General features: G+C 28.3%; 1 protein-coding gene across 1 annotated transcript in view; it reads right to left on the minus strand.

The window, feature by feature from the left end:
* Nucleotides 1-8,360: 8,360 nt before the first annotated feature.
* LOC120071221 (probable receptor-like protein kinase At5g61350) overlaps nucleotides 8,361-14,985 on the minus strand; it is a 6,726-nt gene continuing 101 nt past the window's right edge. The window contains exons 2-5 of the mRNA XM_039023352.1: nucleotides 13,792-14,966; nucleotides 12,143-12,577; nucleotides 9,986-10,630; nucleotides 8,361-9,061 (exon numbers count right to left, since the gene is read on the minus strand). Of these exons, the coding sequence (XP_038879280.1) occupies nucleotides 8,678-9,061; nucleotides 9,986-10,630; nucleotides 12,143-12,577; nucleotides 13,792-14,966 (2,639 nt within the window). The 3' untranslated portion in view covers nucleotides 8,361-8,677. The remainder of the gene's footprint in view (nucleotides 9,062-9,985; nucleotides 10,631-12,142; nucleotides 12,578-13,791; nucleotides 14,967-14,985) is intronic.

Genomic DNA, 14,985 nt, shown 5'->3' on the forward strand with positions numbered 1-14,985 from the left:
AAAAGAAAAAAAGAGAAGAAGCCATCGACTCTATCCATTTATTAAAGTGATTCGATAAATGGAGCCAAGACTATAGCTAAACTCCAAGAAAGTGGAAGATTCCTTCCCTTTGTTTATATTTATTTCTTTTAATATAACTTATATTCATTATCAAAGATGCATAAATTTTAAAATTATAACCTTATATGATTTAATCTATATGAAAAAAAAAATCAATAATACTTTAGCTAAATTGTACTGTATTTCTTTTTTTTCTTTTTCTTTTTCTTTTTTTTGTTATTTTCTATCGTGGAACTGAAACTAATATGTTTGGTTAATTAAGGTTGAAAGACTAGTTTTTTAGGAGGCTCTTGCATATTTAATATTTCGATGAATCATTTCTTCCGACCAAATAAGATGAATGACATAATTGGTATAACTTTTTAATTGTTTAATTTTGAAAACAAGTCATCTTAGAAAAAAACTAAAACTTTTGACACCCACTTAAGTTAGCTTTTGAAATACTCTCAAATTGCATTTTAACTCCTTTTTATCAAAAGAGTTTAAATAAAATTGATTTTTTTTTCGAAAAATACATTTTTCTCTAGTCATTCCAAACAGGTCCGAACAATGAAAGAGAAATAGAGATTCGATAAAAGATCGTAATGTAATGACAGAGGAATAAATGAAAGACATTGTTGAATAACTATTTTATTCGTTAAAAAGGGGAATAATTAAGAGGGTGATGATGGAAGATGCAAAAGTTAATTTGGTAGAAAACGCTTTTGACCTATGTTCCGATGGTGGATGGTAGATTTAGATCTCACCTTATCAAAAGGACAAATTTTAAAATTTAAAAAAAAAAAAAAAAAAAAAAAAAAAAAAAGAAGTTAGGTATATTTTTATTTTGCTTAATTTAATTACATAATTTTTTATGGATATAGTTGATTACCAAACATGGGACAACCCAACCCCTAGGGCTAATTTGTGTACATATTGTTTGATTTTACAACAATTTTGGTATATTATTGTTATTGTCATACTTCACTTTACTACTTTCTTTATAGGTATACTTTTTAAGAATTCATTTACTTTTCACAAATAAGAAAAAGGAATTAGAATAAAACTTTTTAATTTTTATGATGATGTTTTGGAATTGTAATACAATTTAAGAATCGCTCCTTAAAAAAATGGGGATCTTCGAAATAAGTAATAAAACTCATTCTCATATTCTTTATTATGTAGGTCACGCTAACTTTTTATTATTGTCAAAATATTAGTTGATCCCTATATTTTCAATAAATTTTATATTTAATCTCTAGGGCTAGTTTATTATGATTTTTTCCTTTATTAGTCGTTCCACTATGAGACATATTTTCTTGCACGAAAATAATAATAATTATTTAATCAATTTCGATAAAGAAAAAAGAAACTTAAAAGAACTCAATGCTTTATTATAACTTAATTAACTAATATGAAGATAATTGAAATAATAAGTCTATTTTGATTCATATAACTAAATTCCACCAATGTAGAATTAATTTATCAAATATCGTAACTAATATTTTGGAATTTAAAATTAAAATTTATCAAATATTGTTTCACTTCATTTGACACAGTTGATTTTTCTAAAAACCCAATTACATGCAATTATTTTAGAAGCTACAAAAATCTCAAACTAAATCTAAATTTTGATATTTCGAAAGTATAAGAATGGAAACGGAATGAGTTTTCCAAAGCAAAAGGACTAATTTTAGTATATTTTTCAAAAGTAAACTTTTCTATTTAATGTTAATTTAAATAAAATATTTTTATAGTATAACATATTTAAATACAATTGATCTATCTTCTACTAATAAAAAGAAAAGCAAACTTTTTAATTGATGTAGTTTTATTTTACTTTAATGATTGTTGCTCCAATAAATCCTGTATTAAAATGTTTAATTTATGTAATGTTTTATTATTGCTTAATACAAATAAATTGTTAAAATAAAAAAATATTGATATCAAATAAAATATTAACGAAATAAATTAAACATTATCCACGATTATTATTGTTTTAATTAAAAATTTTGTCAACATATTAATATATATGAAAATATTTATAAATAATACCAAAATATTACAGTTTATTTACGATTGACTGAATTGACTACTATCTGCATCTATCATAGATACAATAGTAGTCTTCGTGGTTTATTGCAGTCTATCGTAAATAGACAGTGAAATTTTGCTATATTTATAAATATTTTGGTCTATTTTTTCTATATTTGAAAATAAACCATATATATTTATGATGGTTGATATCTATTTTATCTTCACGTGGCAATAATTGTAAATTTATAATTTTTTAGAAAAAGATATGCAAAGTAAAGAAAAAAGTCATGAAGTTCACTCTAATGAAGTTATAATAATATATTTATAAGTACAATTTATCCTTTTCCTCTTAGGGTCGTTTGGTTCAAAGTTTTAAAAGAATACTTGAGAATATGATGCCTGAAATAGGGTGTTTAGGAATCAAATGTGACTGTGTTTGGTTGTGCATAAAAAATAGAATTTTATGAAAAAAAAATTATGTTTAGGAATCAAATGTGACTATGTTTGTATTTAATTTACGAAATTAAACATGACAATCTTATATAATTATAGTAGATTAATTAACTAAAAAATAAATATCATTCAATATATCGATAAAAAGTTAATTAATTAAGAATCAATGATAATTTTAATTATAAATATTTAAAAATTGAGTAATTTATTTTAAAAATATCTTAATTTCGTATTAATTATTAATACTTAATATTTGTATAGTTAATAAGTTCAACATTAGTAATCTTAATTTTAATAAACAATATATAAAGTAAGAAATGAGAGAAAAATATGATATGTTAATAAAAATAATATTAATAAAGAATACTAAATTTTTTTTTTATAAATATGATATGTTAATAATGAACGAAATAAAAAAAATTAAGCACAATAAACAATTAACTGATTATAAATAATCAATAATAATTATATGTTTATAATGAAAGATCAAGTTAAAATTGATCTCTACAAACAATTGCTTGATTATAAAAAAAACAATAATTAATCAATTATTATTATCAAATAATAAATATTTTAGTAACTAAATTTAACTAATCATGATTTATTAATTAAATATATTCAAGACATCGTTAGCTAATTAATTAATTAGCATTTATTTAATATAATTTTATTGTAAAAATAAATTAAGTAAATATTTTTATAGATTATTATCGATTTATTAAAATAAATTTTATATTAATTTTGTTCGATGAATATTAATATAATTAGGAAAATTTTTATAAATAAAAAAATCCAAGAAATATTTACACTTTATAGCAAAAGTATAAGCACTTTTAGAATCTTTTGCTATAAAGTATAAATATTTTTAAATATTTTTTTTATATTTAAAAAGTTCCCTAATTAATTAATTAACTATATATCAATTTTTATATATATATATATATATATAATGAAATAACATATGGAGAGAGGAAAAGAGGAAACCCATTGTTATTAAAGCAGTGAAAAACAACTTCAAAGGTTGTTGATTCAGTTATACAAGACTGTCTATAAATATTTTTTATAATCATACTTGTACACTTAAGAGAGAAAAATTACAACTAGAGAATAAATAGACAGAAACTTATCTGTGTATAACCCTTGTAGCTCCAATAATCAACTTCTCTCCGTGGATGTAGGTTAAGTTTGGCCGAACCACGTAAATCTTTGGTGTTCCTTCTTCTCCTTTTCATCTTCTTCATCTTCTTGCTCATATTCTTCAACTCCTCAACAATCTTGTAGAATTTCGGCAGCATTTTGCTTTGTTCTTCTTTTTCTTCTCTCGGTTTTTTCTACATGAAAGAAAGATTTTGTTAGTCATTAAAGTTCTTTCTTTTCTGTGAGTGCTCAAAGTTAATCAGGGTCATCAACGTGTATGGTGAAGATTCTTCTTCACGAGGATTGTACTTTTAGCACATAGAATCAATTTCCAGCTGAAAGAAGTAAGTGGTATTTGTCTATTCAGGCCAGACTATTTTGTTTGCAAAAGCCTAAATCGTTTTTCCTGTTGCTTTTTTTTTTTTCTTTTTTCTAAACCCATCAGTGCAATACCCACAATTGTGGAAGGAAATAAAAAACTCTTGTCTATGGTAAATGGGGATGTCTGGGAGCTTATTTTCAGGAAAAGTGTTGAAAACTATGAAACAAATATGAGTTTTGTATGTCCGAGCCAATTCCCAAGTAGAAAACAAAAATCCTCTAACCAAACGACCCTTTAAGATTAGGATGAGATGAAGTTTCTTATCTTACATAAGTTAGGACTTATTTGATCAATCACTTTATCTCCAACTTATCTTGTTGGTCTTTTTCTCACCTTTGATCAATATGTTCAAATTCACTCGTATCAATGATTATAATTTAAATTGCTCATAACTCACAAGTAAATAACATCAAAGAGCCTATGAAAGAAATTAAAAAAAAAAACAAATAATAACTTTTCCTTCCATTTCTTACCATAATTAAAGGAACTAATTATTCCTCCTTCTATATATTGAATGAATTAATTAAATTTTTATATCAATTATTGTAAATTTAAAAATTAATATTCTCAATTTTGATTATTGAACTAATCTGTTTAACATATTATCGAATATAACTTTGGATAACCATTTGAATTTTAAAAATTAAGTACCTCAATTTTACATTAGTTTACATATTTAAGAAGTAAAAGAGTTGAGTTCTTATACAAGTTCAAAACACAAAAATAAGTATTTAAAACAACTTTTTTTAGTATATAAAATTTGATTTGATTTTAGAAAATATTGGTAAATGGTAGATGACAAAGTAAGAAATTTAGTTGTGAAAAGAGTATTTATAGACTTAATTTAGAAAAAAGTAAAAAACAAAATGGTCACATAATGTTATAATCTATCTTAGAGATCTCTCGTATTTTTAAGCATTGCAATGAGAAAAGAGCTACTATTTTATACTATTTTTTAAGTATTATAATTACAATATTTTGAGTTTTGATGATTTAAATTAGGAATGCATTTGCTTTAATTTTTCAAGTATTTGATTTTAAAAATAAATTATTATGAAAATTTAATTAAGTAATAATCACCTAAAATAACTTTTGAAACATTTTAAAAATTACTTTAAACTATTTTTTAAGAATTTAAATAAAAATTACTTTTTTTGAAAAACATTTTTTTTAGTCAACTCAACAGGCAGTAAGTTTCAAAACTTATCATTTCGTATTAATTCCGTTGCTTATTTTATACCGTTGACTAAAAAGAATTTAATACCTTGTTTGACTTCAAAACTTATATTTATTGTTATTATTATTATTATTATGTGAATACACTAGAACCTAATCTAAATAATCTCACTTTTATTATTTTGATCTCTTTTACTCTCAATTTTATCTAATGCAACCTATTCAACGAATTGATATTATTACCCAAAAAAAAAAGTAAATTGAGATGCAAGTATATCAGTAACTATGAAGTTTGTTAATATTCTTCATTCTAAACAACGTTTTAGCTTAATCTATTTTCCCTAAGTAAACTAAAAAGAAAAACACCACATTTAAAGCACTCGAACATTTGGGTGAAAATTTTCCTTCATGAATTTCCTTGGCTATTTATAGGGGTTTACAAACTCTCCAGGGACAATTCATTTCGGGGTATCTTAGATTTTCATGAAGTGAACATCTAAATTATTTTGTTTGTTGTAAGGTATTGTAAGATGCCTCAACATCTGAAGATTTCTGGATATCCTAAAATGCAAGAATGGAGGGCATGAGTTTTAGATGCCCTTCTGAAACACGAGTTTTTCAGATTCCCGAGTTGAGGGCATCCCCATTTTATATTTTTGTCATTCTTTTTTATTTCATTTTACATACATATATTAATCTTCATTTGTATTATATAATTAAAAGAAATACTGTCAACTTGTATATCATATATTTTTAATTATATCGTAATTCTTACTATTTTTTTAGCAATATATTCAAATTTATATTTATTTTTATACAAATTCTAAATTATGATACATTATTTTGTTGTGAAAAATAACATATAAAAATAATATAAATTGTATTAATTTTAAAAGAAATTCAAATAGATAAAAGCAAAAATATTATATAAATTCAAATTATATCATATTAAATATAAATTAATAAATAGTCGTAAGGGTATTTTTTGAACTTTATGTAAATTTAAGACATTACCGAATAGAAATCCTACGAAATCCTACGAAACAAATGCAGTTATCAAAATATTCCCAAGTATCTGTAAAAATACTTCTACAAAATAAATATGGTAATCTAAAGATGTCAGACATCTACAGACATGTAAAATTCCAGATATCTACATTTCCAAAGAACAAACCGCCCTTAATAGTTTAGTTCCCTTGTTGATGTTTGTAAAAAAAACTTGAAATTAACTTGTAGCATTTTTTTTTTTTAAAAAAAAAACAAATTTACTTCGGTATTTTGTATGGATTACAAATAAAAACTTTATTCATAAATCAATTAAAATAATCTTTATTAAAGGTGTGTAATATTTTTCCATGCTGAACTAATTTCCAGAACTAGACTAGTAATGAATACGCAAGCATTCTATAAAATTTTGAATCCACTGCTAGTAGTCTATTATAGCATAATAAAAGCTTAGAAAAATAAATAAATAAATAAACAGAAGAGAGGTGGATAGCGTGGAAACAAATTTAAAATTTTAAATACATATTTCAATCAATGGTAGCTATAATTTTTAAATTAACAATTAATTGAATCTTCAATTATATAAATCAATCATCGCAAAAAAATAAAAATTATATAAATCAATAATTGCTACAGAAAGTGTTTTCAAACGAAAATAAAAAACAGTGTTTTCAAATCAATGAAATAATTGATAAGTTTTATTTTCTTTCTTTTTTTAAATGTTATGTTTTCAATTATTATATATATATATATATATATATATATACATATATATACACTGTTGGAGTATTTTCTCAATTTGATGTATATTTATTTAAAAAGTTTCAATTCAGTCCCTTGTATTTTAATATTTTTCAACTATACCCTTCAAATAAGTGAAATCTTAAAATTAGTTGATGATAAAGTTTACACGATGTTTATGCCATACTTTAAGAAAATTTGAAGAGAAATTAGATTACCTAATGGTAAAAATTTAGAGGAATTCGACACCTAAAAGAAAAAAAAAATGAATTCCTACCAACTGAGAAATTCAATTAAAGAATTGTAAATTTTCCCAACTAATTTTTAGACATACTAAGTATCAATATTCGTGACATGTAAGTTTATCATTGAAGAATATTAAAACGTAAAGTGCTAGATTGAAAAAAATTTAGAAAAAATAATACTTTTGATTTTTGAGAAAGTTTGATAACAATTTAGTCCATGAGTTTTTCATATCAACATTTTAACTTCTGAGATTTGAGTTTGGAAATATTTCGACCTCCACGACACTTTTCCATTGATTATCTAACAAAATGGTGATGTGACCAATAAGATCAAATCCTAACTTATTTAAGATTACGAAAACTCAATTTTACTCTCATCCTAAAAGTAAAAGTGAAACTATTGGTCATTCTTCTTATAAATACCCTATTATAACTTCATTGGAAGTAACTTCAACTCCAACTTTATTTGTTAACGGAAACATAGCTCAATTAGCATACGAGTGTATAAATAACCACGAGGTGTATGATTCAAATCCCTCAATCAGTCAGTAGTGGTAGGGAAAAAAAAATCCTTCAAACTTCCTTCCAATTCTCTAAACTCTTGCTACAATCTCAAAACTCTGATTAGACAAGTAATCCAATTTTGGGCATCAATTACAAGATGGTCCAGCCCAATAGCAAAAGCTCAATTTAGGGTATATGTAATAACAGAATTGAGAAGAAAGGAAACACAAGGTTGCGTTTCATAAAATGCAATGGAGTCATTATCCTACTAAGGTATGCAAGATCCAATAACTTACAAAGTAATTTGGAGCCATTACCTATGAATCCAACACCCACCAAATTCTTTACATGTTGTGGCATGCCTGAATGAGAGCAAGATTTTCCCAGGTTTTGCCTAATTTGGTGGCTTTCTGCACCAAAATATTAGTTGGGACAAAAAGCAATTAAAAAAAAAAAAGGAAAAGGGAATTCACATTTCATCGTCTTTTATAATGAAATATATAATTTTCCTCCAGACAATACGTCTTGTATTGAAATTTAGAACTCAAGGACACAGTTATACAATCTATAGAACAAATCCTGTTCAAGTAAGGCCGTGTCTCCGTATTGAAACTTGATGGCATATATTCAAGAAACAAGGATGAAAAAATGATACTGATATTACCTTCTAGGAATCTTTATGAACTGAGACAACAGAAGATAAATATACACAGAGGAGGATCAGAAAGTGGCAGAAGATTCAAACTTGATTGAAAACAAATTAAAATAAATTAAGAAACAAAGAAAAAACAGTGATAAAAATCTACACAACAAGATGTATAAACTTCAAATTCTTGATTTGGCAGTCAACTGGCATTTTAGGTGGTCAAGACTCTAATTCTGACCAACTTCTCAAGCTGAGAATGTATCAGTGAAGAGGGTGTTTGTTAAAATTTAACAACTCCCAAGTAAAAATCCATCATCTTCCTTGAAAATTTTGAACTTCTGAAAACAAAGGAGCACTAACTGAAACTTCAGAAGTATCATCACTTACAGAAGCACTTGTACCTCCTTTTGGTTCATTGTCATTTGGTGTGTCCAAAGCCACAAGGCCTTCACATTTGTCTTCGTCAGGGTCCTCGAGTTCTGACACTGCCTCTTGTAGCTGCAAAGCGTATTCTAAATTCCATAGAACATCTCCCATGCTTGGCCTATCAACCCCATATTCAGCCAAGCATTTCTCTGCTGCTTCTACAAATTTCTTCAGTGACCCCTCTACAATTGAGCTGCTAATTTGAGGATCAATTATCTTCTCTAGCTTTCCTTTTCTGTAATTCTGCATTGCCCACTCTGCCAAATTTACCTGCGCTAAGAATACGAATAAATGATTAAATATACTGTGAGCTATGACTTTCAAGTCCAACAACTCAAAATGGTATTAAAACAAAAGGTCCTATATTCAAACTCTATAGAAGGCGTTTATGGCACATATTCAACATTCGGCTTATGATTAATAAGCCTAAAGTTTAAATTAGAGGTCTAGTTTGAGAAAACTGTATTTGAGGTGAAGATATAGGTTGGCAAATTAAGGATAATCGTGTAGAGACTTAAAATAGTTTACCTACTAGTCAAGCCTCTTAGTTTCTCCCATTAAACTTGGGTCTCGCAGCTCGTCCTCTAAACTTAATCTAAATCCAAAGCAAATCCTAAGCATCTTGAAAATTATTTTCCCCCTAATTAATATATATATATTTTATAGAAATAACGACTTTATTTAATAAAAAAAAAAAAAAAAGAAGAAAAAAAAACACAAGGCATACAAAAAACCAAGCACATACAAGAGATAGAGGAATCCCTCTAAAGGAAAGGATTCCAACTATACGTAATAGAACTTATAGAATAGCTATAAAAAGTGTTCAAGATCGAATCCCAAAGAGAAATATGATATCTAACAACTCTCTACCCCGAAATATCACAGGAAACAAAGAACAGCACTCACCCCAGCCAACCATAAAAAACACTCATTCTCCTGAAAAGGCGATCATATCACTAGCAACCCTATGACAAACATGCGAGAGACCAAAAGTTTGAGAATATTGATGTCCATAGATTCATGGTTAGGTTAGGTTTGTACTAATTTTCAAATTGTACATAGAGTCTAACAATTATGAATTCATGTAACCTATCAACTTAAATTTTTGTACATAGAGTCTTAACAATTATGAATTCATGTAACCTATCAGCTTAAACTTTAGGGTTGGGGTGGAAGAAGAGTTAGATTAAGAACCTGCTCACGCGGCAATGTGGGATTAATGACTTGTCTTGCACATAGAACCTCAAAAAGAACAACCCCAAATGAGTAAACATCGGATTTCTCAGTGAGTTGTTGTCGTCTAAAGTACTCAGGATCAAGATAACCAAAACTTCCTTTGACTGCAGTGCTCACATGGGTCTGTTCCAAGGATGGGGCAGCTTTAGAAAGCCCAAAATCAGCAACTTTGGCGACAAAATTTTCATCAAGAAGAATGTTAGTGGTCTTGACATCACGATGGATTATGCCCTGAGCCGCACCAGTGTGGAGATAGTGAAGGCCACGGGCAGCGCCGATGCAGATTTCGAGCCTCTGTTTCCAGGACAAAGGAGGGAGATTAGAGCCATACAAATGGTCTCGAAATGGGCCATTGGCCATGTATTCGTAAACCAGAATCATCTCGGATTGCTCGTCGCAGTAACCGATTAGAGAAACGAGATGGCGATGGCGGAGTTTAGAGAGCATTTCGATCTCAGTTCTGAACTCGTTAATGCCTTGATCAGAACTAGGGTTTCCACGTTTAATCGCCACTTTGGTTCCATCTTCTAACGCTCCGACGTAGACTTTGCCGAATCCACCGACGCCGATCACTGCTTTCTCCTCGAAATTCTGCGTAGCAGCCTGTAACCCAACACATTCAATTCTGTTGCTTAATATATCAACGGAAACTACCAATCTTTCTAAATATTTTAACTTATAAACCTTAGATTACGAATTTAGACTATGATTTAACCCTTCTTTTTTAGTACCAACAATAGAGGTAGAAAATTTACAACCATAACATAATAGATATTTTAGTCACTAATACATCCATATATATATCAGTTGAGCTATGTTTCGATGATTATGATTTGACTTTTATATCAATCTTAGATGAAAAATTGAGTTTGGAGTGAAAATGATTAGTGAACATATTCTTTTCCAAACTTAATTTCGTTACCATTTTAAGTCTCAATTTTTATGATTTCTACCAATTTGAAATAGTTATAAAAGGATAAGGATAATATTATAAATTTGAAAAGATTAGGAATATTTGTTCCAAACAAATGTTAAAGTTTAGAGTTATTTTTTTAAAATATATATATATATATATATTGAAAAATAAGTATTTTAAGCACGCTTGCTAATAATTTGATTTTTGAAAATTAAGCTAATAAACTTTACAAATGTTTTAAAAAATCAAGCAACTTTTGAAACCTAAAAAAAATAGTTTTTGTTTCTAGATTTGGATTGAGAATTCATAGATTATTTAATAAAAGTGAAAATAATGACAGAAAAATCGAGAGAAAACAAGTAAAAATTCCAAATAAAATATTTATCAAATGGAAATGTAAATTTGATTTTTGAAATTTAAAGATTGTATGGATAATCAAATCATTGTAAAAGCTTCTAATAAATCTAAAGTTTTTAAGATTATAACTATTTAGTCCGAATGAAAATTTTCTTTTTAAGATTGCATCTATTTAATCTCTAAATTTTTAAATTTATACCTACTCAAACACACTTTCAATTTATATAAAATTACCACTATCACATAAACCATGCATAATATAGTGAGTACATCACATAAGTTTTACATAGATAAATTAGAAACAAAATTACAAAAATTTGAATACATCACTTGTTATAAAGTCCATTCAAACTTATTAAGGTAGATAGACTAAATAAACCTCCTTAAAAATTTAAGAGACAAAATTTACAACATTTTTCTTTTTATGTCGGACAACATGTTTATAAAATTAACGCATCACATCATTCTTTTTAAATAGATAGATTAAAAACAAAAATCTATGAGACAACAAATTGAAACCTCATTTGTTATAAAAATGGTTTAGTATAAAAATTTTAGATTGAAGTCTATTAAAACTTTTCAAAGTAGATAGACTAAACAGATACTATCTTAAAAGCAAGTTTAGAGACAAAATGTATAAGTCCAACAATATCGTTGTGATAGAGATTAAAATATTTAGTCTCTAGATTGAGAAATATGTTTTAAACTAGTAAAAAATTTTCTAGTACTATACAAATAACATGATCGTCAAATACGAATCTTAAAAGTGAAAAACAATTCATAGTATTGTAATAGTAGAAGTTTTTTTAGGTACGTAATTGAGTTATGTTGGAGAATATTACCTGTAACTCATTGAGGGAGAAGAAACGGCCGAGACCGACATTGGAGTAAATGGCAGAGAAGGCAGCCTTGCTCCTTCGGGAGCTAAAAACGGTGGATGATCTTCTGGAGCTGCTTTTTGAAGAGAAGAAACTGGCAGTGTGATTTGAAGTATTCAAAGGAAGAAGCCATGATGAGAAACTGTTTCTCTTGTCCCATCCATTAGGCCTTTTCTGCCATCTCAAGAATATTATGACAACAAATACAATGGAAATGGCTCCCATTCCAAGACCCACAGCAGCAACAATCTTCATTGTGCCAAATCTTGAACCTCCCATGTATGTCCCATCCACTGAAAACAGACCATCCAAGCTTTGTGCATCATTACTCATCTTCATGATTTCCACTCCATTCAGGATTGCATCTTGAAGCCCTGAATCCAAATTTGATGGACCAACCTGTGTGTTTATGTGTTTTATTTTACCCATATCAATGCCAATAACTAGATAATAAATGAAGAAATTTAGAAGTGAAAATAGTGTTTATAGACTTAATTTTCAAAAATCAAATGATTATCAAACGGGCCTAAATATTTCGTTTTTAGTTTTCTGTTTTCGAAATATATTCGTATTCTTGGTCAAATTCTAAAAGCAAAAACAATTTTTAAAAAGCTTAGACCCCATTTAATAACCATTTGGTTTTTAAAAACTAGGTTGGTTTTCTCATTATTTCTTGATCATGGTTTTCATCTTTCTTTAAGTTTTTTTTAAGAACTTAAGCCATGTTAATAACTATTTCATTTTTTATTTTTTGTTTTTGAAAATTAAGTGTCTTTATTCTTGATTTGTTATAACGATTTGCATCTTTTTCAAGTAAAAAAAACCAAATTCCCACCAAAATTTAAATTCCAAAAATAAGTTTTTAAAAACTACTTTTTTTTTTCTTTTTTTTTTTTTTTTTTTTTTTTTTTTTTTTTTTTTTTTTTTTTTTTAGTTTTGAAAAAGCAATATGGCATATCAATGAAAAATTCTAGTAATATTTTTACTTTTGGATTAGTGTTTAAGTTTTTGAAAATAATAGTAAAAAGCACCTAACAAAATAAAAATTTAAAGGTAAAAGAGATGTTTATAGACTTTCTTTCAAAAACTAAAAACCAAAAAATCAATCTCCCTTTTAGTGTTGGTTTAGTTTTTAGTTTTTAAAAATTAAGTCTATATTATACCTCTAAATTTCTCGTTCTATTACCTAATTTTTATCAATGTTTTTAAAAACAAAGTTTTGAAAACTGAAAAAAAAAAGTAGTTTTTAATTTTAGAATTTGACTAATAATTCAATTAACTTAAAAAAAAAAATCAATCCACAATAAGAAGAACAATAACCCAATATGAACTAATATTTATGCATTCTACCTTCGTCACACACAAAAAGAATTAAAATATTTCTTTAAAAAAAGAAGGAATTTATCTAGTAATAAATTATGATTGGAGAATTTGGTGGGATGTACAAACAACTAACCTTTCTTAATCATAGTTTTCAACGAGAACAAAACAAAGAAACAATTATTAGCGTTATAATTGTTATCAAAGAGAGATTTATACTCATCAAAGTAGTAAGAGGAGTTTTAATAAGCTAATTTTCAAAAACCAAAAAATTACTGAACAAGAGGAAAAACCTGAATCATGATGGTGTTGTTCTTGATGTCAGAGGCATTGAGAACAAGGTCTCTATAGTAAGGAGTGGAAAGATCACCAGTGAGCTGAGAGAGATCAAGATCTGCAATACCCATCAACCCATTGATGTAGACATTGAAGTACAAATTATTAAGAACTTTGCTCACAATATCACAGAAATGGAGTCTGATCAAATACGAGTAACTCGGTTCCACATTGAAACTCCAACTCATGTTGAAATTTACTTGCGTCGTTTTAGGATCTTGCAGATCCTCTGCAGTTGCATAAACCCAATTCGGAGCAATCAATGGTGTCATTTCATTTCCAGGGTATCTAATGGAGTCCAAAGCCACAGAAACATTCTTAGAACCCTGTGGAAATTTGTTGTAAGCATCATCCGTTTCCCATGTTCTTGACAGTGTATCGTTTTTAGGAACAAGTTCAGGGCCTCCCACATTTATCCGGTAGCAAATTTGCAGAGCAATACTCGACAATCCGTTGAAAAATCCCACCGGAGAAACAGAGTTGGCGGAATCGGATAACAGAGGATCTGGGGCGGAGACGATTTCAATGGCGTTTACGAAGGCGAAGGAATTCTTCTTGGGTTTGAATCGGAGGGAGAATCGATCGGTTGTAATGTTGATTAGGTATTCTTTGAATACGATTTTGGGATTGGGTTTGATTGAGAAATCATGGAGGAGAACAAAGGTATCGGTGGTGACGGTGAAAGCGGAATCGGAGAGATTGTAATTAGGGTGAGGAAGAGGGTAAAAGTAGAGGCGGATCCAATGGCGGCCGGGTTGAGAAATGAAGAAAGTGTAGGTGGAATCGCCTGGGAAAATTCTGGCGGATTGAAATAAAGGCAATGACCAAGAAGAGAGAGGAGAAACGGCGGCGTTTGAGGGAATGGAATCGACGGAGGTTTGAATGTCTTCTTCGGTGGAAAGGAGAGAAGTGGATTCGCGATCGGATTTGAAAATCCGGCCGTCGTCGAGACGGGTTTGGGACGGGGAGCCGCAGTCGATTAAATAAGCGTCGCGAGGGGAGAAGGGAGGGAATAATGAGGGGTTTTTGGCGGCGGAGAGAGCGGCGGAGAGGGAGAGGAGGAGGAGGAGGAGGGAGAGGGAGGATGAAGATGGGAAGGTGATGGATGAAGATGTTGATCTTAGGAGAAAAGCTGGGACCAAGTTCGATGA

The sequence above is a fragment of the Benincasa hispida genome, chromosome 2, assembly GCF_009727055.1.
Source record: "Benincasa hispida cultivar B227 chromosome 2, ASM972705v1, whole genome shotgun sequence".
NCBI lineage: Eukaryota > Viridiplantae > Streptophyta > Magnoliopsida > Cucurbitales > Cucurbitaceae > Benincasa > Benincasa hispida.